This window comes from Panthera tigris, chromosome B1 (assembly GCF_018350195.1).
Source record: "Panthera tigris isolate Pti1 chromosome B1, P.tigris_Pti1_mat1.1, whole genome shotgun sequence".
Taxonomy (NCBI): Eukaryota; Metazoa; Chordata; class Mammalia; order Carnivora; family Felidae; genus Panthera; species Panthera tigris.
This window is the reverse complement of record NC_056663.1, coordinates 192,719,135-192,746,463: the sequence shown is the minus strand read 5'-3', so window position 1 is coordinate 192,746,463 and position 27,329 is coordinate 192,719,135. Positions and strand designations below refer to the sequence as shown.

Sequence of the window (27,329 nt, the reverse complement as noted above, 5' to 3'; positions counted from 1 at the left end):
TGCACACCACGGGCTTTTCATACTGCTCACTGGCTTCCTCTCCCTCTATATATCTTTTCTACCTCGTGAGTTCTGCCTTCTCACAATTCCAACCTCTCCTAGCCTCTTGTAGTACCATGCTAGTTCATGACATTTTTTTTTTTTTGTTTCAGCTCCAATAGCTCAATCTGCCTGATTCTCTCTTATTTGCCCCAGACTGCGGGTCTCAAGGCTTAGCTGGTTCCTGTCTGCCAAGGGGCCAGTCTAGACATTGGCTGCTAGCTCAGTCAGCACCCATCGTTCCTGTCAGCTAGGACTGTAAATACCTGTTATAAAACATGGTTGCCTGGGTGAAAGTTCATCAGCAGGGGATGTTGGGGGGTCAGGGGGTTTGTTCCGTTATTTTTTTTCCAAAAGGCGGTGATGGGTACCAAGATGTCTAGTTCATAATTTTACAGGGTCTTTTCAAGGACCAAATATGATACTGTATGTGAAAAGTGACTGTTTTAGCTGGTTTCCCCCCAAAGCAGAACCTGAGGCCAAAATTGGAGTGTAAGTAGCTCATTTCAGAGGTGCAGGAAACACCGACAGGAAGGTGGGGACACAGAAGCAAGTGATGTGTGTGTTACTAAGCCAACTGCCACAGTAGTTGTCTGAAGCTTATCTCAAGGGGACGCTGGGGGAAATGGGATAAAACACACATCCCAGAGTGAGCTCATCCTAAAAGTGAAGAAGCTCGAGCATTTAAAGACCAACTCCCAAGAGTTGTTGGTTGAGGACTACTCCCCAGCACTTGGGGCATGCACTGGTGCTTCAGCAGAGTGACTTTGCAGCGTTCTGGAAAAGGGCTTCCAGCACAGACATGCAGGTAAGACATTCAGAAATCTACCAGAGCATCCTGAATCTGCTAAAGTCCAAGGAATATGGGAGAGGCATGGACATCCATTTGCTATAGCACTTTGTCAACTCTCAAATAAATGTCAACTCTATGAGGGCAGGGATATAGTGCCTGGCACATAGCAGATGCTCAAATTTGTGGGATAAATGAGTAAATGGATGAATAAATGAATGGTAGAAAGTCCTATAGAAATGAATGGGGTTTTTTAATGTTTAGTTATATTGGAGAGAGCGAGAGAGAGAGAGAGTCTCTGTGTGTGCATGAGCGGGAGAGGCAGAGAGCGACTGCGACAGAATCAGAGCAGGCTCCAGGCTCTGCGCTGTCAGCACAGAGCCTGACACAGGGCTCGAACCCATGGGCCGTGAGATCATGACCTAAGCCAAAGTCTGACGCTCAACCGACTGAGCCAGCCAGGAACACCAAATGGAGTTACCAAAGTCCGACGTTCAACCACTGAGCTACCCAGGCATCCCAAGTGGAATTATTATTACTGGGGTAATGTCACAGATCTTTCATATTTGTTTTTTTCTTTATGCCAGTGAAGTGGAGATATAATGGGGAAAGACAAAGAGGAGCAGTTAGTGGGACAAAGGACCACTAGCTAGGACCAAACAAAGCCTGGGTTTTAATAACAACTTTTTTTGTACCACCACCATGACTTGAACAAAGCAGAAGAAACATTTTTCTCTGACATACTCCTCAACTGTACCTTAAGGACTTCTACTATTTGTCCTTGTACTCATGTTAGTTTGCTTTCAGCTTTATGAAACGACGATGAATGGAAGAGGACTATATTTGTCTTCTTTCCCTACTCTTATGTCCCCAAGAACAACCCTGAGCCCTGCTCTTGCTTAAACCCCACAACAGCCACTTCACAAACAAGACAGCCATAATACGCATTGTGAGGAGACAATACAAACCCACCTCCATTGATAGGACTTGAAACCAGCTTCTGTTCAATCCTGCTTTTCTGTGACAGAGCTGAACCAACCAAGAGACACTCTCAAAAGCCACAAAAGAACCAAAACACTGGTTTTCCTACCAATAGCATAAAACCAAAGAGTACAATTTGGATATGAGGCTGAAACAAACTTCCCAATGGTTGCCTCTAGGTCGAGACATTGGGGACCATTTGCTCTGAAGATCAGAAACTTATCCATTCACCTTCAGTGAGGACCAAGGTCTACCTTGCTCCAAGTCAAGTTCTTAGAACCCCAGATGGGCCACACCTGCAAGTGGCCCTTTGCACACAGTCTGCTTCCAGGAGTCCCACAAAGGCCAGTGAGTTCTAGACTCTTGCCATCTCCACTCAGCGAAACTACCCCTCTTCCCTCCCTCCATGGGAAGGAGTCATTGAAAGATAGAGATAAGTCACTGGCAGTTCTAAGCCAATAAGTGAGTAGAAGTTCCTATTTTTCAGGGTGGCAGAAACTCAGGAAGAGGAAAACAATGATGCCTCCCCATGCCACATCTAAGAGAGAAGAGCTGATCTGAAAACCTATTTCCCTTTCAATTCTCAGTGACCAAACAGGACCAAGCCCACCATTGGACAAGCTGAGGGGCCTGCTCTACTGAAGAATCACTTTCAATTATTCTTTCATTCTATCACACAAATATCAATGCCTTTGGGTCTGTGCAGAAACCACACTTCAGTAACTAGAGCTGTACTTTGTGTTCATCTCAACTCTCACTCTGAGATTGTTAGTAAACTCAGTGGTGAGTACTTAGCAAAAGGAGTCAAGACCGCGGCTCCAATATGTCAAAAGGAAAACTGCTTCTTTGGGGATATTTCTTCCTTCTCAAAGCAAGGTAAGAAAATAGTAATTTTGCTTCTCCTTCGAGGTTTACTTTGATGGCTGAATGGAATGAGGCCAGTTTGCTTTTTAAGGTACTGACCTCTAGTGGCCAGAAATGATAACTACGCTGCTAGAGAACAAACTAAGATTTTACAAAGCCAACTGTGAGCATGGAGGGGCTTTGAAGATCATCTTTCTCTGCCCACTTCATGTTATGGAAGAGGAAACAGAGATCCACAAGAGATGAAGAACTTGTCAGTGGTCACTAAGATTGAACTGAAGCCAACGTCTGTCTCATTCTGTTCATCTCTTCCCACTGCTTCGCACACCTTTCAAAGCTACTCTTCCACATGTGCTGCACTTAACAAATAGAGTGACAGTGACAAAACTTCAGTTCCAGACACTCCTCTGTGACTGACCGCAAACCTGGCTGGATGCCTGTGTATGGAGCCTTCAACGCCCCCCACAAGATGGCAAACACCTAGAAGGTAAGGATTTTTCCGTAATCATTTTTGAATGTCCAGCCCGTTTCACTACACCTGCCACATGGCAAATACGTAATAAATGTCGGATGGATGGATGGATGGATGGACAGGTGGAAAGACGCATGTTAACTTGAAATTGTGAATCAACTAATACCATAAGCTACTGTCCTTTTATCCTATTAGCAAATGGCAGACCCAAAGTTTGAGGCCAAAAGTTCAGTCTGACGCTAAAAGCCACCGTCTCAACCACTTGCCCCAAGGACCCCTGCCACTAATCATGATGGCCTTCCTGAATTTCACATAAGCAGCCTTACTGGTTCTTGAGTCAAGACAGTGGATTCAAGATGAGATGGTGTTTTTCAGACTCTCAGTCATACGTTTTTGTCCTCAAATAATGACCCAGGGAAAACTTCCTTTCATGTGTTAGTTTGTTCCTAAGATCGTTCAGCATATATTTATTGAGTGTCTCCTGTGTCCCGAGAATTTCCTTGACTAATGAGATCCCAGTAGGAAAGAGAAGCACTATGCTAGTGGTAAGATTTGGGAGGACAAAGAAAGACGGAAGGCTTGTAAATGATAGCAAATCCTTCTCCAGTGTCAGTGGAGATGTGAGTTAGGAGACGGGACTGAAGAATTCTAGCCTATAGCAGTACCTCAAAGAATGTGTAAGTAAACCTCAGGATCCTTCTGTACAATAACTCAGTCAGTAGTGAAGGGTAGGATATTCATACAGTAAGTGGCAAACCCAAGACTCCCTCCCCCAACTGTTGTTCCTAAAATTTACTCGCCTTTTGAGGATTCTAGGATTCTCCACTGTTACCATCCTTCGGGCTCCTACAATTCTTCTTCCTTTCCCTACCCTTCTGTCCCAAGCATGGATATAAACCCTTTCTGTAATTTCCCACAGCATAGATGAGACTATGTTGGAACATATAAAAGATTTTAATAGTCTCCCTGTCGCGACCGGCGCGACAAACACCGAGGTCAGGGTCTTGAGGGTAGGGGAATGCAAGAAAAAAGAGAGAAGAGAAAGTTTGGGAACAGGAGGGTCCCCTGGGCTGATGGCCCAAGTGACGGCTTTATTGTTGCTGTACACAATCTTTTATAACCAGCTCTTATGGGTTAGGGCATTCTAAGAATAAACAGGTTTCACATAATCGCTGCCCACCAAAACATTTAGTTCTGTGTTTCTTGTGCATTTTCTAGACGGGTCACAAGACCTTGTTGATAAGATTGCTAGCAAAACACAATTCCCATGTTTGTTTCTATCTGACTCGGGGTAGAAAAAGGGAGGTAGCATTACTGCCAACACCTGCAGACCACAGGCTTCAGGAATTAACTTTCTCAGCCTTGACAAGGCTTTCATATGCCCTTGAGAGTGGGGGAATGGGAGGGGGAACCACCGGGTTGGCTTGAGTCAACAGGGAACGTTGCTCGACCTGGTCTCAGCCTAGCGCCCCGGGGCCTGGCCTCCCACATGAATGGGAGGGGGAACCACCGGGTTGGCTTGAGTCAACAGGGAACATTGCTCGACCCGGTCTCAGCCTGGCACTGGGGCCCGGCCCCCCACATCTCCCCAAAAGAGAGAGGAGTTATAGCAGAGTTACTGAAAGCTGGCAACTAGATATGATGGCACTTGGGACCCTGAGGCCACCCTCATGAGGCTGGCCAGGCTCCCATTGGATTGCTCCACTGTCCAGCCCTGATGGGCAGCATATGGCAGTGTCCATCTTTCCCAGCTGCCTTGTAAAATTCCTCAAGTATGTCAAAGCTCCTTAGAGGCCAAGCCCAAGAGAGCGGAATGGTGCCCAGTGACAAGTGTTCTTTTGCCCTGAGCTCCAAATTCCATCCTTCTAATAGTGAGAACACAGGCAGCTACCAATTTACAGATGGCTCTTACTCCAGAAATCTATTTGCTAGACAGTTATTTGGAATCTGCCATGCATTTCCCACAGCATCAACAGTGATCAAAATCAGAGGCAAGTACAAGAAAATTCTATTTATACCCTGGTCCATTTAAGGATGTTAGAAACAAAGCTTCCCAGTTTGACAGAAGTGAGGAAGTGAGTTTAGATGCTCCTGGATACCCACTATATCAGTGTATCATCTGCACCAGCGCAAGAACTCAAATCCTCCCCCGTCCCCGGCCCTCAAGAAATCTGCACCAAAGGGCAGAGCACAGTTGTCTATACAGAGAGCTATGGCTGCAGACAGCAAAAACATGAAAATTCTTGACCTAGAATCAATACAAATGTTATTCCTAAATTAAGTCTAGCAAACTGTCTACGCTTCCTAAGTATATTTACTATTTGGTGCATTTGAAGGAAATACATTGCAATTTGTGGCATCATAGGACATGAGAAAATAATAGATGGATGGGTGCCCAGAGAATATTTTTATTGAGATATTGTCAGCAGTTCCTCTGTCTAGTGAGCCCAGAAGGTGTCCTTGGATAAGATCTCGTTGCAGTGAAGGGTCTTCTAAGCAACTCTTCTGGATTTTGCAAATGTAAGACACCACCCCCTGGGAAATGGGGGTACAACGGGATTTTCTACTACCTGAAGGACTCTTCCCTTTCTCAATGCCCCTTGTAGTCCTTGAACAAATTTGCAAAGCGGCAAGGAACTCCACGGGGACAAAAGGGATTTAGGCACTCGACTCTTTCCTGCTGAATTTCAACAGCATGAAAACCTCTCTGATCAACATGGATGGTCCTAATTGAGTTGATCGGTTAGAAGGGATACTTGGCACCCTGGAGGGCAATTCAACAAGAAGAAAAGGGGTTTGGGGAGTGGAGACAGTGGTTCAAATCAGAACTCAGGTGACTGGGGGGAGGGGAGGAAGGAGTGCGTGTAATTGCTGGTTTAGGCTTGTGACTGAGGTCTTAAACCTCAGATGCTGGGAACAGTGGAAAGTTAATTGATATAACCATATTGGAGAAACCAGGGTCCTATTGGCATTTGGGGCCAATGTTTTTATGGAGAAGGGGGCTGTCCTGTGCTTTGAAAGATGCTTAGCAAGATCCCTGGCCTCTGCCCACTAGATGCTGGAGGCAGGTTCCCTATATTGTGACAACCAAACATGTCCCCAAACTTTGCCAAATGTCCCCTAGAAGGACAAATTCAACAGTGGTTGAAAAGCAATGGTATAAACTAAAAAGTAAAACCATGAACTCTTTTTTAAATTTTTTTTTAATGTTTTTATTTATTTTTGAGACAGAGACAGAATATGAATGGGGGAGGGTCAGAGAGAGAGGGAGACACAGAATCTGAAACAGGACCAGACTCTGAGCTGTCGGCACAGAGCCTGACGCGGGGCTCGAACTCACAGACTGTGAGATCATGACCGGAGCTGAAGTCGGATGCCTAACCGACTGAGCCACCCAGGCGCCCCATAAAACCATGAACTCTTAAATGTGAGGAATCTGGTATGACTATTTGGACTAGTGGACACATCAATGCATCTGAGGGCAAAAGCGTTCAGCCCTCTTGGAGCCATTTACTACAATAACGAGCTGGACTCCTCTATTCTCTCTCCTTTGGCATTTGGATACAGGACTACCCCTTGAATGGAGTAAGCCATTGTTCAAGATTTATGAACACTTCTAAGTGAAAATGAGGCTTCCAGGGGAGGCACTGGTCTTTGAGCAACTAGTTGGAAAATGAAAGCATTGTGATAATATTTATACCCTAAGCTGGTGAAGCAGGTTGTAGCAGTGAGATGCTTTTAAAGGAAGTAGCTGAAGAGAAGAGAATATAAAAATTGTAACAAAATAACCTTTTCAACAAGAAAAACATCAGAATATGAGAATTCACAATTCCTACTAAGAGTAGCAGTTTCCTCTGATATGTAAGAGAGTATCCAATTATTTCAAATTATGACATGAGTCTCCAGATAAAATGAATCTTCTAGCATTTTATTCTTGATAGCTTAGACAGCTCTCTTAGGAAGGGAGAATGTTTTGAAAAGAAGCAAATGAGAAGAAAACCGTTGCAATTCGAAACAGGCTGAAAATCATAGCCCTGGAGGAAGAAAATTAAATGCTTTAATATCTACAAAATAAAAATAAGCTACAGAACCAATATATCTGAGTCAATAAGTGTTTCTCTCCACTTACTATAGAAACAAGAGGTTCAGATTTGCTGGAGTTTAAGCCATATTTCAAGGGGAGATGTATATAATTCAGTGAATTGGAAAATATAAATCAAATGTTGAAGAGCATGGTTTTGTATAATTTATGATTCAAAGGTGATTCTTCAGCTTCCAAGTTGAGCTTTGTTTTAGCAATGTGTTTTCCCTTGTGACAGATTTTTTTTTTTCCTGGAGAAAGTATCAACTACAATCAAAAATATTATAAAATTCCCAGAACCGAGTAAGAATGACTCATTCATCTAAAGGCTGAACTTGTGTTCCACCTGTTCAGGTCTGAAAAGCACAGTTTAACCCTTACTGACCTAAATAATGGGCCATGGCAGCTCTCCTCCAGAAAGAATATAGCATGATAGTCTCATCTCAGGTCCTATGACTTTTCCATTTTGATTTTAGTGTCCTAATCTCCCAAAGAGGGTTCCAATGCACCATGCTTTAGTGGTATACCCTTTCAGGCATTGAATACATTTGCTTATTATTTGTGTTTTAGGTATATAAGTAAAAATTATACGCCTCAGAGTCCTAAGTAAAAAAAATAATGACCATATTTCATTTGTTCATTCATTCATTTCTTCATCTATTTAAAGATGTGGCTGCTACAATTACTTGTGCTGCATAACAAATGACCCCAACTGCAGTGGCTTAAAACAATCATTTTATTATGCACGTGGATTCTGAAGGTCAGCACTTTGAACAGAGCACAGGTGATTGATTCATTGATCTCTAATCTGCTGCCTCCACTGAAAAAAAGCCGAACCCTAGAGGTGACTTGATGTCTAGGGGTTGGAAACATCCAAAGGCTTGTGACACACATGTCTGGGGCCTTGGCCAGGCTGATGCAAAGACTAAAACTTCCAAATAGAGTGTGTACCTTTCCATGTGGCCTGGCTCCCTCACAGTGTGGTGGCTTCAGGGTAGTCAAACTTATATGGCAGCTCAAGGCCAGAAGCATGAAAGGTCTAGCAAGCAACATAGAAACCTCATTGTTTCTGTGACTCAGCCTCAGGAATCAGCCAGCAAGTCAGTATCACCTCAATGAGGTTATAAGTCCGCTCAGATACAAAGGAAAGGAAAATAAACTTCATCTCTCAATGGGAAGAATGTCAAAGAATTTGAAGGTTTTGTTTTATTTTTTTTTAAGGTTTATTCGTCTTTCTGACACAGAGACAGAGCATGAGGTGGGAGGGGCAGAGAGAGAGGGAGACACAGAATCCGAAGCAGGCTCCAGGCTCCGAGCTGTCAGCACAGAGCCCTACAAGGGGCTTGAACTCATGAACTTCGAGATCATGACCTGAGCTTAAGTTGGATGCTTAACTGACTGAGCCACCCAGGCACCCCTTGGAAGTGTTGTTTTAAAACAACCAGGAAGAGGTGCCTGGGTGACTCAGTCGGTTAAGCGTCCAACTTCAGCTCAGGTGGTGATCTCACAGTTCATGGGTTTGAACGCTGAGTCAGGCTCTGTGCTGACAGCTCAGAGCCTGGAGACTACTTTGGATTCTGTGTCTCCCTTTCTCTCTGCCCCTCCCCCACTCGTGCTCTGTGCCCCTCTCTCTCTCTCAAAAATAAACATTAAAAAAATTTTTTTAAACAACCACAAGGGCATACCAACATAGAGCATGGGGTTTTTATTATTCAAAATAATTTTTAAAAAGATACAACTACAGATAAGTCACAGCTTAAAAATAATGAGGAATATTTTGAAAATCCTTATGCTAATCAATTTAAAAACAAAGAAAAGCGGGGCGCCTGGGTGGTTCCCTCGGTTAAGCGTCCGACTTCGGCTCAGGTCATGATCTCACGGTTCGTGAGTTCGAGCCCCGCATCGGGCTCTGTGCTGAAAGCTTGGAGCCTGAAGCCTGCTTCAGATTCTGTGACTCCCTCTCTCTACCCCTCCCCCGGTTGCACTCTGTCTCTGTCTCTCTCAAAAATAAATAAAACGTTAAAAGAAATTAAAAAAAGAAAAGAACAATTTCCTAAAAGTATACAATTCTAAAACTGAAAGAAGAAGAAATTTAAAGCTTGAATAGGCTTATAAGCAACAAAGAAGTAGAATCAGCAGTCACAAACTGAGCTACAACCACCCCCTACCCTCCACAAATAACGTTATTCTCCAAAGAAGATCCATGATTAGCCAACAAACCCGATGGATTACAGAGCTCAACATCACTACTCATAGGGAAATGCAAATTAAAACCACAGTATGACGCCACTTCATACCTACTGGAATGACTGTCAATCAAAAACGTGGAAGTGTTGGCAAGGATGTGCAGAAATTAGAACCCTTGCACATGAGTGGTGGAATGCAAAATGGCTCAGCCACTGCGGAAAACAGTGGCAGTCCCTTAAAAAGGTAAACCTAGAATTACCCAACAATTCCACTCCTAGGAATCTACCTAAAAGAATTGAAAGCAGCAGACACTTGTATGTGACTGTTCGTTGCAACATTATGCACTCTCACGGAAAGATGGAAACAACCCAAGTGCCCATCAGCAGATGAATGCAGAAGTTAACCGCGAGTAGCTCTGCAAAGGAATATTAATTCAGCTTGAAAAAGAAACCATGTGCTGGCACATGCTGTGACACGAATAAACCTCGAAATCCTTATGCTAAGTGAAGTGAGCCAAACACAAAAGGACAATTGTTGTATGATTCCATTCATATGAAATAACTAGACTAGGCAAATTTATCAAGACAGAGAGTGGAGATTATACATTACCAGGGGCTAGGTTAGGTCTCGAGAGGGAGAAATACAGAGTTATTGTTTAATGGTTACAGAGTTTCTATTTTGGGGTGGTGAAAATATTTTGGAAACAGATAACGGTGACTGGACGGTTGCACTATGCTGTGAATATAATACACTAATTGTACTATATTAATTGTACATATTACTATTTGTACTATATTAATTGTACACTAAAATATGTATTTGAAAGTTACTAAGAGAGTAGATCGTAAAAGTTCTCATTGCAAGAGGAGGCTCTTGGGTGGCTCAGTTGGTTGAGCATTGGACTCTTGATTTCGGCTCAGGTCATGAGCCCAGGGTCGTGGGATCGAGCCCAGCATGGGCTCTGCCCTGAGTGTGGAACCTGCTTAGGATTCTCTCTCTCTCCTTCTGCCCTTCCCCCGTTCTCTCTCACAATCTCTCTCTCTCAAAAAAAAAAATTCTCATTGCGGGGTGGGGGGGTGGGGGGAATTGTAACTATGTGAGGTGATGGATGGTAACTAGATTTATTGTGATCATTTTGCAATATATACAGTATTGAATTATTATGTTGCACATCTAAAACTAATACAATGTCATATGTGAAATATATCTGAATAAAACTGGGGAAAATGGTTAGAACCACAAATTTGATGTTGTATGTATTTTAACACAACAACAAAAAAATCTCATCAGATCCAAACAGTTTTAGAGACAAGTTTACAACAGATCATGTGTGCATGTGTGCGTGTGTGTGTGTGTGTGTGTGTGTGTGTGTGAGACAGAGAGAGAGAGAGAGAGAGAGAGAAACAGAGACAGAGACAGAGAGGCAGAGGGAGAGAGAGAGAGAGAGGGACACAGAGATTAGTCTGCTTTTTTGAGATTCATATATCCCTTTATCTAAATTAAAGCAAGGACAATACAAGAAAGGAAAAACAGAAGTACAATTTCACTGATGAGCCCGAAGGCAAAAATAAAATCCAAATAGTGGAAACTAAATCCAAGAATTAATTTTTCAACACAAAGGCAAAAATAAGACCCAAATAAGGGGTAACTAAATCCAAGAATTAATTTTTTAATTATCTTGGCCCAGTTTTGCGTATCCCAGAAATGCAAGAAAAACTTGGCATTAAAAAGCCTGTTAATGAGGGGCGCCTAAGTGGCTTAGTCGGTTGGGCATCCAACTTTGGCTCCGGTCATGAGCTCACAGCTCATAAGTTCGAGCCCCATGTTGGGTTCTGGGCTGACAGCTCAGAGCCTGCAGCCTGCTTCAGATTCTGTGTCCTCCTCTCTCTCTCTGCCCCTCCCCTGCTTGTTCGCTCTCTCCCTCTTGCTCCCTCAGAAATAAACATTAAAAAATTTTTCTTCAGAAAAAAGAAGCCTGTTAATGTAATTCACATCAAAAAAAGGAAAGAAGAAAAATCATATTTGATTACCTCAAAAGTTGCAGGAATAAAAGCTTATGATATGTGATTCAACATTTGTTCTTGATTAAAAACTCTAGCTAGCTCAGAACACTTTACCTAAAAGAGATTTTTGCATTTTGATTTAAAACAAATCTGCTATATTCATTTATTTTGCTTCTATAAGAAACTTTGTAAAAAATGATGTTTTTGAATTATGCTTTTTAATAATTTCAGCACATCCTGACATATATAATTCTTATGCACTGGTTTAGTTTAGTCAAATATTAAAATATCAGAGAAGTCACAATCAGAAGGTAAATTGGCTCAGGGGTGGTGAACAGATCCTATCTCTTATCATAGTTGATCACTTCAAATAGATGATCTCGTACAATAAACATCTCGTACAATAAACATGGACTGAACTGTGTCTGCCCCCATCTCACATGTTGGTGCCCTAATCCTTGATGCGACAGTATTTGGAGATAGGGATTTGAGGAGGTCACTGGGGTTAAATGAGGTCATAAAGATGGGGTCCTAATCTGGTAGGATCAGTGGTCTTACAAGAAGAGGAAGAGAGTTATCTCTCTCTCAATCTGAATGCACCAAGGAAAAGCCATGTGAAGATACAGATACAAGGTGCCCATCTACAAGCCAGGAAGAGAGCTCTCACCAGAAATTAATCCACTGGCACTTTGGTCTTGGGTTTCCCAGATTATAGACTGAGAAAATAAGTCTCTGTTGTGTCAGTCATCCAGTCTATGGTGTTTTGTGAAAACGGTCAGCCTGAGCTAATTAAAACAACATTCACATTTTTTCTGTGTGTTTAGTAAGATGTACAGAATTTACTATATGCCAAGATTTGACAAATAGTAACTTATTAAAGCCTCATAACAACCCTCCGGAGCGGTTACTATCATTAACCTCATTTTACAGAGGAGGAAACTGAAACCTAGAAAAGTTAAAGAAATTGACCAAGATCCCTCTTTTCAGATCCAGCACTTACCTCTGTCCTCCCTGCTTTCCCCCAGGGCTTGCGGGACACGGGGGCCTCTTCAGTGCCCCTCCGTGTCTCCCAACTACTCTTTTAATTTCCATCTCACATGCCACATTTTAATTTTCTAAATCTCTCTTTTACACCATTAATTCTCTTTCCAGCTCTGTCACAGTTAGTTTGACCCATCCTTTGCTTTAAAAAAAAAAAAAAATCATGACTTTCAGGGCACCTGGGTGGCTCAGGTGGTTAAATGTCCAACTTCGGCCCAGGTCATGATCTCACGGTTCGTGAGTCCGAGCCCGTCCAGCTCTGTGCTGACAGCTCACAGCCTGGAGCCTGCTTCGGATTGTGTCTCCCTCTCTCTCTGAACCTCCCCTGCTTGCACTCTCTGTCTCTCTCTGTCTCTCAAAAATAAACATTAAAAAATAATATTGAAAATAAATAAATAAAATGAGGGGCACCTGGGTGGCTCAGTTGGTTGAGCATCCGACTTCAGCTCAGGTCATGATCTCACTGTTTGTGAGTTTGAGCCCCACATCTGGCTCTCTGCTGACAGCCCAGAGCCTGGAGCCTGCTTCAGATTCTGTGTCTCCCTCTCTCTCTCTGTTCCTCCCCTGCTCATGCTCTGTCTCTCTCTCACAAATAAATAAACATTAAAAAAATTAAAATTGGGGCGCCTGGGTGGCCCAGTCAGTTAAGCCTCCGACTTCAGCTCAGGTCATGATCTCGCGGTTTGTGAGTTTGAGTCCTGCGTTGGGCTCTGTGCTGACAGCTCAGAGCCTGGACACTGTTTCAGATTCTGTGTCTCCCTCTCCCTCTGCCCCTCCCTTGCTCACGTTCTGACTCTCTCTGTCTTTCAATTATAAATAAGCATTAAAAAAATGTTTTAATTAAAATAAATAATAAATACATAAAACGAAATTAAAAAATCATGACTTTATCAATCATTTCTAAAAGCTCTAGCTGATTCTTTTTCACATTTGCCTCATCTGTTTAATAGTATCTCACTCTTCTTTCATATTTTCAAAGCATCCCTATAAATTCTTCTATGATCATTGCTTTTTTTAATATTCTCCATCTGATTATTGTATGATCAGAAGCTCTTGCGTATCTAATTGTGCCCTCTGACTGTCTTCAGACTTGTGATTATTTCCTGTTGTGTTGGCTAACTTCGGATTGTGAGCTCATCTTCAACAAGGTTTATCCACAGCTTTCCTGAACTAAGTACTTGAAGATATAATCCTCCAGGAAAGTTCTGTATCTGCCTTTGCCCAGCACCCCATGGGATACAGTAGCTTGAGATTACCTTTTAAAATTTGTGGCTTAGGGGGTGCCTAGGTGGCTCAGTAGATTAAGCGTCCAACTCTCGGTTTCAGCTCAGGTCATGCTCTTGCAGTGTCATCAGTTTGAGCCCCACATCAGGTTCTGTGCTCACGGTACAGAGCCTACTTGGGGTTCTTTCTCTTCTCCCTCTCTTTCTGTCTCTCCCTGACTCATGCTGTCTCTGTCTCTCTCTAAACAAATAAATCAACTTAAAAAATTCTTTTAAAATTTTTCACCTAGGAGACTCCTAAACAATATAGATAGCACAAATAAATCAAACGGTATAGTGCAAGCCAATAGTTATGAATTCTCTGAAGAATATTTTTCCCACCACAACTGAAGCACAAACTGAGGAGTTTTGTTGTCTCCTTGTGTCATTGTTAGATACTAAATAGTATATTTTAACCTAAAGATTTACTCTTTCACCTCTGAGACTTTTTCTTATATTATTTCTTTGTTAACTCTATCTTCTCATTTTCTCGGTTCTCTCTTTCTATGACTACAAGTGTGTTATTTCTTAACCTGAGATCCCCTCATTTTCTCCATAATGCTTTTTTGCAAGGGCAATATGCTAGTTTTTCACTGGAGGATCCAGAAATGTCAGTATCTGGGGTCTGTTCTTTGTGACCAGAAAATAATTTTCCATGTTTTCTAGATTGGTGCTGCTGGAGGTGACACAAGGAGAGCCAAAGGTTACTTCAGTTCTGTGAGAAGGAAAGGACCTTGCCTCCTCTCCATTTCCTGCCCAGTTTTCAGCCCTGAGACGCACCCACCTTCTGCTGTACCTGGGAACTTGTGGCCAGAGTGTCTCTGGCTCAACTTCCCTTGAGGAGTAGCTTCCAATCCCCTTTGGAGGTGGGGGGGGGGGGAGGGGGAAACAGAAAAGGGGGAGTAAGGAGGATGAGCATATTTCCAGGCTGCCAGGAGTAAGGGAGGGTCCTGAGGATCTAACTCCTCTATGCATAGTTGTTCACATCTTCATGAATTTTCAGCCCCACTTGCCTTGGTATCTGACTAGATTCGTTTGCAGGGGAGGCCATAACAAAGTACCACATACACGGTGAGAAATGCATTGTCTCACTATTGTGGAGACTAGAAGTAAGAAATCAGGTGTTACAAAATAAACAGGGGTGCCCGGGTGGCTCACTTGGCTGAGCATCTGACTCTTGGTTTTGGCTCAGGTTGTGATCTCACGATTCATAACATCGAGCCCCATGGCACCCTCAGCACCCTGACAGTGTGGTGCCTGCTTGGAATTCTCTCTGCCCCTCACTCTGCCCTTCCCCCACTCATGTTTGCTCTCTCTCTCTCTCAAAGAAGTAAATCAACAAAAATAAATAAATAAGTAAATGTTAAAAAAATAAACAAAATAATATAATATAAAATATAAAGGAAATCAGGTATTGGCAGGATCTGTTTCTTCTGAGGGCTGTGAGGGAGAGTCTGTTCCGGTCCTCTCTCCCAGCTTCTGGGGGCTGCAGTCCTCCCTTAGCTTGTAGATGTTGCTCTCCCTGGGTCTTCACATCATCTTTCCCGTGTGCATGTCTGTCTCTGTCCCCAAATATCCCCTTTTTATAAGGACACAGTCATATTGGATTAGGGCCCACCCTAATGACCTCTTTTTAAATTGATTGCGTCTGTAAGGACCTCTCTCCAAATAAGGTCACATTCAGAGGCCCTGGGGGCTAGGGCTCCAACATACCTTCTTTTGTAGGGACAGGATTCAACCCCCACCCTCCTGAACCTAGTCCTGACCCTCTCTGGAATTCTGTAGAATGGATGGGGGCTCCTTTCTCCTCCCCCCACACACAGATACACATGCAAAGACACACACACACACACACACACACACACATAGGGTACACAGATGGATACATTTATACACACACACACACACACACCAGAAAGGTTGGAGTGTGGCTTTTCTTGGTCTATCCATTCCATTTCTCTTCCATGTGCTTTGCCACTTCTCCCATGACCTTTGCTTTTTTTTAAGCCAATACCATTTATATCCTCTTTGAGCAATCTCAGTGGGATTCCAAAAATACGCAAAGATTAATCCTGGACATCCAGCCTCCACATTTAACTGGAAAACACTCACCGCTGCCCAGCAGCACCGCCCAGAACCTTGGCTGCAAATAAGTCAGGTGCACCGCCCACTCATGGTGACCTTTCGTGATTCTAAACCTCCCGCATCTGAGCATCGCCTGTCTCTTGCCAGAAATGCCCAGTGACCCTGATGACATAAGGGAGGGCATGCTTCCTAAAGCCCCCCCACCTGACTTCTGATCAGCTGCCCCCAGCTGGTTCCTGTCTGTGCTGGGCTCCTCTGTTCCCCCAGCATGCTCCGCTACTGGAAGTCACCTGTCACTTTAAAAGAAAAAAAAAAAAAAGCCGGTGTGACCTCCCTTAGGAACGTGTTGCTAAGCGGGTGTTTTTGCTCCCAGAGCTTCAGCCTCCCAGGGAGCAGCCCTGGGTCCGCCCCAACGTTCAGCCTTTCCCTTTGGACTCTTTCAGAAGATTCGACAGCAAGACTCCGTCTCTCCCCACTTTCCTTTCATCCCAGGAAGCGGAATCTGCAAAGCGCTTTGTAAAGTTGCTTAAGGTAACCAGTTCTTTCCGGGGAGCAGGGCTGCAGCAAGGGCGTCCTGCCCTCGTGACCCCGGCTTGGAGCTCAACCCCTCAGTCCCCCCTTAGCCGATTTCATGAATTGTGAGTGTAGGGGTTCTCACCACTAAGATTTACGTTTTACTTTCTGGAATTGAAATCATAGAGCGTCAGTTGGGCTGCTTTGATTTGAGCGGCTGTCTGATGTCTGGCTCTCAGGGCCGCTGGGTGGAATCCCTCCCATAGGGTTGCTCGGCTTCCGTCTTGGGACTTTCCTGCCATCCTGTCGCATTCCTGTCTCCCAGAAACATTTGCTGCGGGTTGCGTCTCTGAGTGTCTCAGTTCACGTTGGTCCAAGGGGCAAAGTGCCACTCATTTCAGGCTTCGTTTTTCTTGGCATTAGGCAGAGGAAGAGTCATTACAGACAAAGGGATGAGGATCACTGCTCCAAGAGACCACAAGAAAATCTGCGGGCTGGTATTTACACTTACAGTTGGCCTCCATTGCAGAGGCGCTATGGAAAGCTAACAAGGTCTCGTGGGAAGTGCACGCCTGTTATTGGATTTTCATATAACCTCTTCTGCAAATAAATTCGGCTCCAGAATGAAATCTGTCTCTTAGAGCTCATGTAGAGTCATTCGCTCACACGTTTATCGAGCATGAACAAGGTGCCAAGCAACGGGCTGAAGTTCAGAGCAAGCAGAAATGCATTAGACCAGCTCAGAAGCTCAGAGTCTGGGCAGAAGACAGCCCTATAAACGGAGGCTAGCAGTACAAGGAGCTAAGTACCGTAAGATATTTGTAAAAGTGTCGAGCGTGCTTGAAAGACAACAGATGACTCCCAGAAAGGGCCTGGGATCACTTAGTTCATCACGTGAACGCACTGGGCATATACCACAGAGCGCAGCTCAAGTGTGGCATTTATATGCACTCTGCCAGGGTGACATGTGTTACATCGAGCCGATTGAATGATTCCATAAAGCTATCTGTCACCAACCTCAGACAAAGGGAAGCTGTGGCTGGAATGCTTTGTAGACTCAGATAATGAATTTAGAAGCAGTATGTGGCACCTGCCAGGGGTCCAGTCTCCAACCCTAATAGGGTAGGGCAGAAAAAGCTAAGCACCATACGCAGGGAGGAAATACCCATGGGCCTGAGGGCAGGGGAGGGCTTCAGAAGCACCACAAATGGAAACAGAAAGGAAACTCCCCTGGGCCCAGCTGGGGGAAGGGAAAGAGGGGACCTTGGGTTTTGGAGCCAGGAGGTTGAAGGTGGGAACCACAAATGGTAATGGGGAACTTGAATGTCACCTCAGGTCTTTCTTGTGATTCCCCTTCTGTCCCCTAAGCTCTTTTTCCATCCCCACTCCTTTTTCTACTTTCCTTCTCTAACATCACCTTTTCTTAAAAACCATACCGATATAGGGGTGCCTGGGTGGCTCAGTCGGTTAAGCGGCCGACTTCGGCTCAGGTCACGATCTCGCGGTCCATGAGTTCGAGCCCGACGTTGGGCTCTGTGCTGACAGCTGAGAGCCTGGAGCCTGTTTTGGATTCTGTGTCTCCCTCTCTCTGACCCTCCCCCGTTCATGCTCTGTCTCTCTCTGTCTCAAAAATAAATAAACATTAAAAAAAATTTTTTTTAATAAATAAATAAATAAATAAATAAATAAATAAATAAAACCATACCAATATCGAGAGCCTGGTCCATGCTAGGCATTTTACCATACAGTCTATCATTTAGCCCTTATACGATAATCTTGGAGGTAGGAATTTTGCAAATTTACAGGCGAAGAAATGTATCTCAGAGAGGCGAAGGCATTTGCCCAAGATCACACAGCTGAGAAGTAGAGCTAGAATTGGGACCCAGGTTCATTTAATTTTTCACAAAGGTCTCACTATTTCTATACACCCGTGTTTGCACTGTTTTGGAATAGGACACTCACATTGTGTTAATTTTTTTTAAGCAGCCCAAGGTCAGATGCAGTGCATCTCTTATAACACACCTTCATCCTTTTGCCTACATCCTGTAGAACTTGTCACAGGGTCCTCTGGATAGGGCTCTGATGCACTCAGCACCCTCAGAGACAGTCCATTTGTTTGGACAAAGGTCTCAGCAGTACCTTCCTAGAAAACTGTCTTTGGTTTTCTGCACGAAGTTAAATACATCATTGACCTCAAGTAGCCACAGCCCTTTCTCACTGGGGCAATACTCCACAGCTTTCAATTGTACATATTTCCAGAAGACTGAACTAGCATAGATTGGTTCCTGATATGATCACAAAACAGGGATCAATGGCGAGACAGAGAGTAGAGGGGCATGGGGAAGACTGTGGAATCACCAAGTCTTGGGGTCAAATTCTGAATGTGACATTTAATAACTATAACCTTGGACAAATCGTGTATCCTGCCGGAGGTTAACCTCAGAGGAAACGTTGGTCCCTCAGAGGTGAATTGAGGCACGAGGAACTGAACTAGAAGTCTTGTTGTAAGGTCTGGTGGTACCTTGCATCTAGACATAGCACAAAATAAGTCTGCGGTAAATCATGGCTCCTATTTGGATGTTGCCAATAGGAATATATTAACAAGTGCTCAATGCATTTGGTGATGACAAGCTACATATTAAAGTCGAACAGTATTGATTTATCTTCTCTTAGGAACCGTGCTCATGAAAAAATAAATTTTGATGTCATTTGATTTCCTTAGAAACTCATTCAAAGGTAATGATCAGGAAAGAATGAGGAGAAAAAAATCAACTCTGTTACATTTTTCATTCTTACTTCTATTTACTTCATATATGACTTTTTTTTTTTTACTTATTGAGGAAGAATCTTTCTTTCCTAAAATACATCAGTTCTTTTTTTTTTTTTTTTTCCCAGCTCATAATTACCGGGGTTGTTTACTAGAGAGTTTTCGTGTCCTTGGGCATTTCATTCTTATCCTCTGCCCCTCATTCCTTCTAGATCACCTCCTCGTCCTTTTATTTTCTGAACTGCTGACATCAGTTTCCTTCCTCCATTTCTGGTAGCCTGTGAGGAGGTCTGGAGAGGAGACAACAGATTTCCAGATGCTTTGTTTCCCTTTAATATGCTAATTCCCCATCAGGGTCACTGCAACCTTGAACACCTCAGATGAGCTGCTTAAATGACAAGGCCTAGCTGAGATTCAGATTCCAGGATATTAGGAAGGGCTTACAACTTGTCAGCCCTGGTGTTTCTCCCCACGCCCTCTCTCCTTTGATCTTCTCAGCAGCCCAGAGAGGACAATGAAGATTTAAAGGGCTCCAGAATGGGGACATGGAAGACACAGCCAATAAGTAATGATTTAGTCATTCATTTAAAACACATTTTTTGAATGTCTCCTAGGCTCTGGAGGTAAACAATGAGCAAATGTCCCTGCCCTCTTATAGCTTATATTCTAACAGGGATGGGCAGACAATAGCAAATAAGTATATATGTCGGCTGGTGACAAGTACTATGGAAAAAAGAAATCATCATGAGATAGTTAGAGAATTCCAGGAAGGTGAGGGAAGCAGATTACCATTGTATTATGAGTGTTCTGGGAAGACTTCTCTGAAGGATCTCTGTAGGGCCTTCAAGGAATTAAAAGAAACAGAGAGCCTTGCCGTTATCTTGGGCAAGAGAGGTCCCGGCAGAGGGAACAGCAAGTGCAAAGGCCCTGAGACCAGAGGATTTAAGTGCAGATCATGGAGCGCCTTGTAAGCAATGGAAAGGGTTTTGGATTTTACTCTGTTGGGAAAAAGAAGTCATTGGATTTTGAGTGCAGAAATGACATGACTGCACTTGAATTTTAAACAACTCACTCTCTTCAGTGTAAAGAACAACCTGTGGGTGAGCAAGGTGAGAAGCAGAGAAGTTAGGAGGGTCTTGCAAGAAGCCATGCAAGAGACAATGGTGCCTGACCGGGTGATAACAGTGGAGGTGGATAGAGGAGGTTGGATTCTCCATATAATTTGAAGGCAAAGCCGGCAGGATTTCCATGGATTGCACGTCGTGTGTCATTTGAAAGTCAGAGCAGAGTCAGGAATGACACAATATGGCGTATGTCTGAGGTTTCTGGCCTCAGACAAATGAGTTCTGTTTATTGCCACAAGGAAGGTTGCAGGACAAGCAGATCAGGGGGCGATGACAAGGAGCTTCATCTGGGGCATGTTAAGCCAAGTGAGTATCCATCAAGCACCTGGATATTTGAGTCTGGAGCTCTGGCGAGGTGTGCAGGCACTGAGTGCAAGTCTGGGGGGCACCAGTAGACGGATGGCATTTAAAACCAAGCGACGGGGTAAGACCACCGATGGGATGGGTACGGGTAACGCAGACCCCACCGTGTGGTGATTAAGAAGATGGAGACAGACCAGCTTAGGAGTCTGAGAGGGGGAAGAAATGATAAACCAAGAAAGAACATATCCCAGAAGCCAAGTGAAGAAACCGTTTCAGGAAAAATCAGGTGATGGGTCACTTTCATTACTGACCCACTGAGAGTCAAATAAGATGAGCACTGAAGAACGATCATTCGATGTGGTGACGCAGAGTCACTGGGACCCTGACAGGAGCAGGTTCAGGGGCTGCTGGGCCCAGCAAACCTATCCAGGAAGAGAAGGTGTGAGGAACTTTCCTGTAGAAGGTTGAAAAATTGAACACTAGCTAGAAAGAGAAGTGGAGTCCAGAGACAGCCCTTTTAAAGAAGGGGCCAATCACAGCACTTTGTTCATGGAAGGAAATGAGCCAATAGAGCAGGAAGAAGTGATTATCCAGGGGAAAGGGGAAATTGTCAGCCCAAGGTCGTGGAGGAGGAATGTGCTGGGGCCTAGTGCACAGGCTGAGGTCCCAGCCTAGATGGGAGCAGAGGCAGGCAGGGTACAAGTGGAGGCAGAAGATGTAACCTGACTCCGCGGGTGGGGGAGGGGCAGGGGATGGACCCCCCCCCCCCCCCCGCCCCCTTCATCTCTCTGTTCAGTGAAATGAGAACCAAGGCCAAGGAGAGAGAGTGAGGAGGGGGTGGGAAGGTGGAGGTTTGAAGGGAGAGGAGAGGCTATGAACTGGACTCCTCTGACTCCAAGGGCAGAATTTCCTCACTCCCACCTGCTGCCCAGTGGCACCAGGTTCATTGCTGGGCTCATTGCCAGGCCCACGGGGCCAGAAGGGTCTGGCATCCTTCCTTTTCCTCTGGGGCTCATTTCCACCAATCTGGGTCTGCAAGCACATATTCCTTGGGAATGGACCGTCTGCTCTAACACGGAGGTCAGCCTCATAGACATCGGTAGTAAGAAGGATGTTTCACTGATTTTCAAAGGCCTGACTTCTTTGTTTTGTTTTGTTTTGATTCCCTGTCCAGGAGCAGACACTGCAGCCAAAATGAATCCCAAGGAAGAAAAAGTGAAAATAATCACAGAGGTAAGCGGTTGCTTAGATGTCCCCTGAAGGTGTGGCTGTGTGTGCATTGCACACGTCTTTGTGAGGGAGGAAGTTAGGCCAGCAACAGGCCTTTATTGCACGCCTACTGAATGCAGAGGGCGCTATGTCAGGCACGCGGTGGAGACGGGGCCTGATGGCGTAAGAAACGCGTCCCTGCAGACATTCCAGGGGCTCACCTCTACACGAATGCTCTGAAGCTGCCCGGTCACCATTTCGTGACACACAGCTGTTCGGAGTGACCACCTGCTACTGAGTCAGCTCTGTGGCAGCACATTGATTTGTAGAAAACTTCAGGCTGAAGGAACCAGTTGTAGATTATAACCACCAGTAAAATCCTGTCTCGTGGAGTCCTGCCATTTCTAACTCATCGTGTACAAACCATCATTAAACACTATCTACACCAGAGAAGGGAGCTCGTCTCCTACTTGGAGACCGCAGACCTCAGCACGGAGGAGAAAGTCTCTCAACCCCAGCTTCTCTCCTGTCTGCAGGGCTGGCTGACTTGAGACCATAGAGGCCGAAACAGAGAAGACACGCTGTTTTCTAAAGCCTAAAGGAACCACATTACCCAGCTACAACCACACAGGTTAACTTTAAGCAAGATATCAAGTACCTTCAAACCACATAAATCTACATCCTCTTATTCACGCCACGAATATTTATTGTGTCGCTGGTCCCTGGGGATACCGCAGCAAAACAAAAACCCTGTGCCCTCAGGGAGTTTCTGTTCTATCTGATTTGAGGTCCTACTGGACAGTTTTCCACTGATAGAGAATCAAAACATTATTGGAAAGCAAAATAAACTAAAACAAAGCAATTAAAAAGGCCTAGATTTCCTCACAAATCCATTCTAGCCAGTGAGAACTTAGACATGAACTAAGGACCACACTTGCACACCTCAATGTTAGCAACATTTTATAATCTAAGTTGGTGAACCCCTAAGCTAAGAATACTCCCTACCTGGGGACCCTGAATCAGGAGGCCCAGTGAGGATGGGGCTTTCACCCAGAGGATGAATCAGAGATCTCAGGTCCCTTGGACAAAAGACAAGCCCAAGCTATGCCCATTGGCCGGTCAGGACGTGGGTTCCCTCCACCAACCAAAGTTCTCATCTTCTCTAACCTCCACGGCCAAGGGCAGGATGTGCAGTTGGAGGCTGACTCAGCAACCTGCTTGACATTTCTTTGAAATCTTAAATCTTATCATTAAAATCCATCCTTTGTGTTCCAAGTTTACTTCAGTATTAAAAAAAAAATCCCAATTTCACTTTGAACACCTTTCTAAGGAACTCGGTGTAACAGGGAGAGGTTCCAGGTTTACCTTGCAATTCTTCTACGCCCAGAGGTGGTGCCCCAGTTTGCAGAGGTCTAGGACCAGAGAAGTCTGCAGCTTGAACACTTCAGAGCAGTCAGCTCTAACATCTTCTCACTAAAACTTTAGAAAGCGTCATGAGGAAAAAGAAAAAGAAAAAGTTTGCACTGTGAAAGAATTTCTGTTTTCAAGAAAACCCACGAACTTTGTCTTTGAATTGAGACTTCGTGACGATTTAACATATATCCTTATTATTCTGTACCTGAGACTGAGGCTGGGGGCAGAGGAACCCGGCCCTTGAAACCCCTGGTTTGATTCCCATGTCATCCTGTGCTGGGGTCCTCTGTCTGGCCAGACCAGCTGTCCTGGCAGGGTCCCTTGTTTTTGGCCTTCATTAGATTGTGAGTTTTGAGGGCAGCAAGGATCTGTGTGTCCCCAGGGCCAGAAGCACGGCGGATGTCGTAGGGGTGAACGATGGAGGCTCCAAGATCATCTCATGTTTCCATTTGGATACAACTTTTCAAGACCATGTCTGCTTTGAGAAGAGTAAAGGCTGGTAGCTGCTTAGACCATGTCAACTGTCCCTTCGCCCATACTCAACTTTAGGGGTGGGGGCAGGATGGTGATTTTAATTTTAATATGTAAAATGCACCCCTCTTCCTCTCTTACCGCCATTCCCCAACTTACACACAGACTCAGTGACCACTCTTCCATTTACATTTTTACAAAGGAGTTCGATGAAAATGATGAGGATACAGGTGTGGGAAGCCAGAAGAAGACCTCAAAGATGGCAAGACAGGAAAGGAAGAAACGGGTATGTGGTGCTGGGGGCCCTGGGTCTGCCTGTGCATCGGCCTGCCAATTGACAAGGTGTGGGCACCCTCAGGGGACCACACATCCTCCCCGGGGCACCCTGGAAAAGACAAGGGTGCAGGGGGAAGGTGCAGGGTGTGGGACCTGTGTGGGGCCTTAAGGGTGACCCTCACAGGGACGCTGTGGTCAGTACCCCGGGCATTTTCCCTCCGAGGTTTCTCCCATCTCCTGAGAGAAGCCCAGAAAAGAGGGACGGAGGCTTTTTACTGTTGTCCCCAAAGGCCATGAACTGAGGCCGGCGATAGATGGCAGTGCAGGATTACTAATCATGGGGCGCTCCCCCTTTCTCCAATTCCAAGCCCGAGCTCAGCTTCGGTCTAAACCAGAGCGCCCGCCCCCCCCCCCCCAGCTCTCCTCAGAAGTGACCCTCCTCGGCTGAGAGCATCCCCCTGCAAGGCCAGCCTTCTCAAGGTAAATAACGCCCCCCCCCCACCGGCCAGGAGCCCCTGTCCTCTGAGGAGGGGAGGCAGGGAAGATCTCTTTGGAGGGGCAACTTGCTTGGAAGCATCGAGATGCCAGCAGGGGAGGGAAGGAAGGGAGCGCCATTTTGAGCCAGCACCCACGTGATGGGGCTGCCTGGAGAGGGTGGCTGGGACGTGAGGAGGTGTGGACGCGGGGAAGGCACCGAGGTAGCCGCAGTCGGGGGACAAGCCCCCTCTCTGTGCCCCACCGCACTCCGGTGGGGCCAGCTGGGCCGAGGGGCCGGCCTCTGCTTGCGCAGCTCGGGTGGAGCAGCCGGGGGAGGAGGGGGGCGGCCAGCCACGTGGCCAGTCTCTCTGGCCACTCAGGGAGCTTTGATCCCTTCCTGCAGGGTCCCCCAGAGGCTCTGCAGCCAGGGCAGGCGACCCAGAGTACCGCCGGACGGGTGCACGTCCTTAGCTACTGGGCCACAGGCACAGGAGAGAGAGGCAGGGACGGGGAGGGGGGAGCATGGTACCTGGCACTGCCCTCCTAGGCACCGGCTCCTGGATGTAACCCGTGCAGGAGCCCAGACTGCAGACCTCGGAGCAGGAGAGGTTTGGGGGGCGTTGGAAGAAATCCAGAGTACTGTCGCTTAACCCCAGTGGCACCTCAGAATGAATCTGGGAGTTGTTTTTTTTTTTCCAGTTGGTGCCTGGGGTCCACCCCAGGCCATTTATTTGAATCACAATGCCCCGTGCTTTGCACCTTGGCCGATACAAAGTAGCATCTCGGTGCACCGGCTGTCTTCAACTCCCTTGTTCTACAGATGAAGAAGGAAGGAAGCAAGGAAGTTAAATAACTTGCCCCGAGTCCCTCAGTTCATCTGAGTTCAGAGGCAAGCCTTTGTCTGGCCCCAAAGGCCATCGCTCAGCCTTGGCCTCCACTGTCATCTCTGCTCACCGGCCTCTCCTCCGACAGCCTGGGGAAGGAGCCACATGCTGTCCTTTGCCCTGAATTCCCTGGGGACGCTTTGGCAGCTGTTTCCAAAAGATCTGGAGTTGGGATCACATAGTTTTGGCCGTGGCTTTCCTGCTTCCCCTTTCCACCCAATTTCTGCAAAGGTCTGCACATTATTCATAGAAATAGTGGAAGTATTTATTTTATTTGGGGATGCCTCAGTAATTTAACAAGAACCCTTTTAGACGAACTCAAGGTTGGCACCCCTTTTCTGACAGGTGACAGCACCACGGTTATCTAGATATGAATAGTATTAAGGCCTGTCCCCTCACTGAGTGACCCACCTCATCCCCAGATGAGATCTGTGTCAACCCAAGCCCTAGTGGTAACAACCTCTGCCCCTCTGCCCACAGCTGCCCGCCGCTGGCCCCGAGGAAATGGTGTCTGAAAATCCCCACCTAGGCAACCAGCCGGAGCCCCTGCAGGAAGATTCTGACACTCGCCCCCTGAGCATGACCACCCGTCGAGGCCCCCGGAGTAAGTGTCCCCCGGTTCAGTTCAGCCAGTGTTTATTGCCTATTGTAATCAGCACAGAGCAATATGGGATTTTTAATGGGTAATGTTTTTCATACATGGCTACCACCCCTCCCCCACTGCACCCCAACTCAGTGGGTACTCTTCTAGGTTAGCATCTGTCTAGGAGACAGGACACATAGTTTCAGGACGTACTTCTCTAAGCATATATGTTTGGAAGTGTTACTTGAAATAAAAATGGCACAGGTGAGGGCACCTCGGTGGCTCAGTCGGTTAAGCGCCGGCTCTTGATTTCGGCTCAGGTCATGATCTCGCTTGTGGTTCATGAGATCGAGCCCCGCTTCGGGCTCTGTGCTGATAGCAGGGAAGCTGCTTGGGATTCTCTCTCTCCCTCTCTCTACCTGTCCCCTGCATTTTCTCTCTTTCTTTCTCTCTCTCTCAAAATCAATAAAGAAACATTTTTAAAAAATAGTACAGGTGATCAAATTCGTAGAAATTCAAGGTAGGGTGAGATGGTTAGGAAGCCATCCAAATCCAAAAAGTGTGGCTTGAATTCCCCCTTCCAAGAACCTCCACTATCATGGACAATCATTAGTTATCCGCTCGTTGTAGGAAAAAGGATCACCCTTTACTTGTTGCTTTTCATGAAAAGTGGATTAGACAAGAGAAAAAGGTGTGTTACACTTTTCAGTTGTTAAGCAATCATTACACAATTGTCACCCCGTTTCCCTACAGCAGGGCTGGGGCATAAAGTAACTATTGGAAACCAGAAGGCTTTGGAAGCAAGCTCATCCCAAGTCCAACCTTAAGAAAAATGTGGTTCCCATTGAAGAGCGATGATATCATAGGACTGTTACAAATTAGTAAAACAGAACCAAACTTTACCCCATATAGTTACTTCTTTATCTGACTGCTCAAAAGTATTCTTTATGAAAGATTACAACTTGTCTTAGCTCTGGCTGCCATAACAAAATACCATAGACCGGGCGGTTCAAACAAGAGACATCCATGTTCTCATAATTCTGGAACCTGGAAGTTGAAGATCAAGGTGACAGAGCAGTAGGTTTCCAGTGAGACCTCTCTGCCTGCCTTATAGGCGGCTGCCATCTCCCTGTGTGCTCACTCGGGTGTCCCTGCTTGTAAGGACATCAATCCTATCATATCAGGGTCCCACTGTGTGACTTCGTCTAACTTTTATTACCTCCTCAGAGGCCCTCTCCCCAAATAGTCACAGTGGGCGTTAGGGCTTCAACATACGAATTGTGTGGAGACACAATTCAGTCCATAGCACAACTATTGAATATTTAAATAGTTATTTTTTTAAGATTATGTATTTATTTGGGGAGAGAAAGAGAGAAAGAGAACACACACGGTCAAGTGGGAGGGGGGCAGAGAGACAGGGAGAGAGAGAATCCCAAGCAGGCTTGGGGCTGTCATGGCAGAGCCTGACATGGGCTCAGTCCCCTGAACTGTGAGGTCATGACCT

At 45.5% G+C, this 27,329-nt stretch overlaps 1 protein-coding gene across 4 annotated transcripts in view; it reads left to right on the top strand.

Moving 5' to 3' along the window:
* The first annotated feature begins 1,887 nt into the window (after window positions 1-1,887).
* CC2D2A (coiled-coil and C2 domain containing 2A) overlaps window positions 1,888-27,329 on the top strand; it is a 164,837-nt gene continuing 139,395 nt past the window's right edge. Inside the window, exons 1-5 of one of the 4 annotated variants that reach the window (XM_042984903.1) lie at window positions 1,888-2,158; window positions 2,298-3,161; window positions 21,687-21,745; window positions 23,808-23,891; window positions 25,723-25,846. In XM_042984903.1, coding sequence (XP_042840837.1) covers window positions 21,707-21,745; window positions 23,808-23,891; window positions 25,723-25,846 — 247 coding nt within the window. In that variant the 5' untranslated portion in view covers window positions 1,888-2,158; window positions 2,298-3,161; window positions 21,687-21,706. Of the gene's footprint in view, window positions 3,162-16,166; window positions 16,337-21,686; window positions 21,746-23,807; window positions 23,892-24,310; window positions 24,362-25,722; window positions 25,847-27,329 lie in introns of those variants that run through there. The other 3 variants (XM_042984905.1, XM_042984904.1, XM_042984906.1) reach the window with 3 other exon arrangements.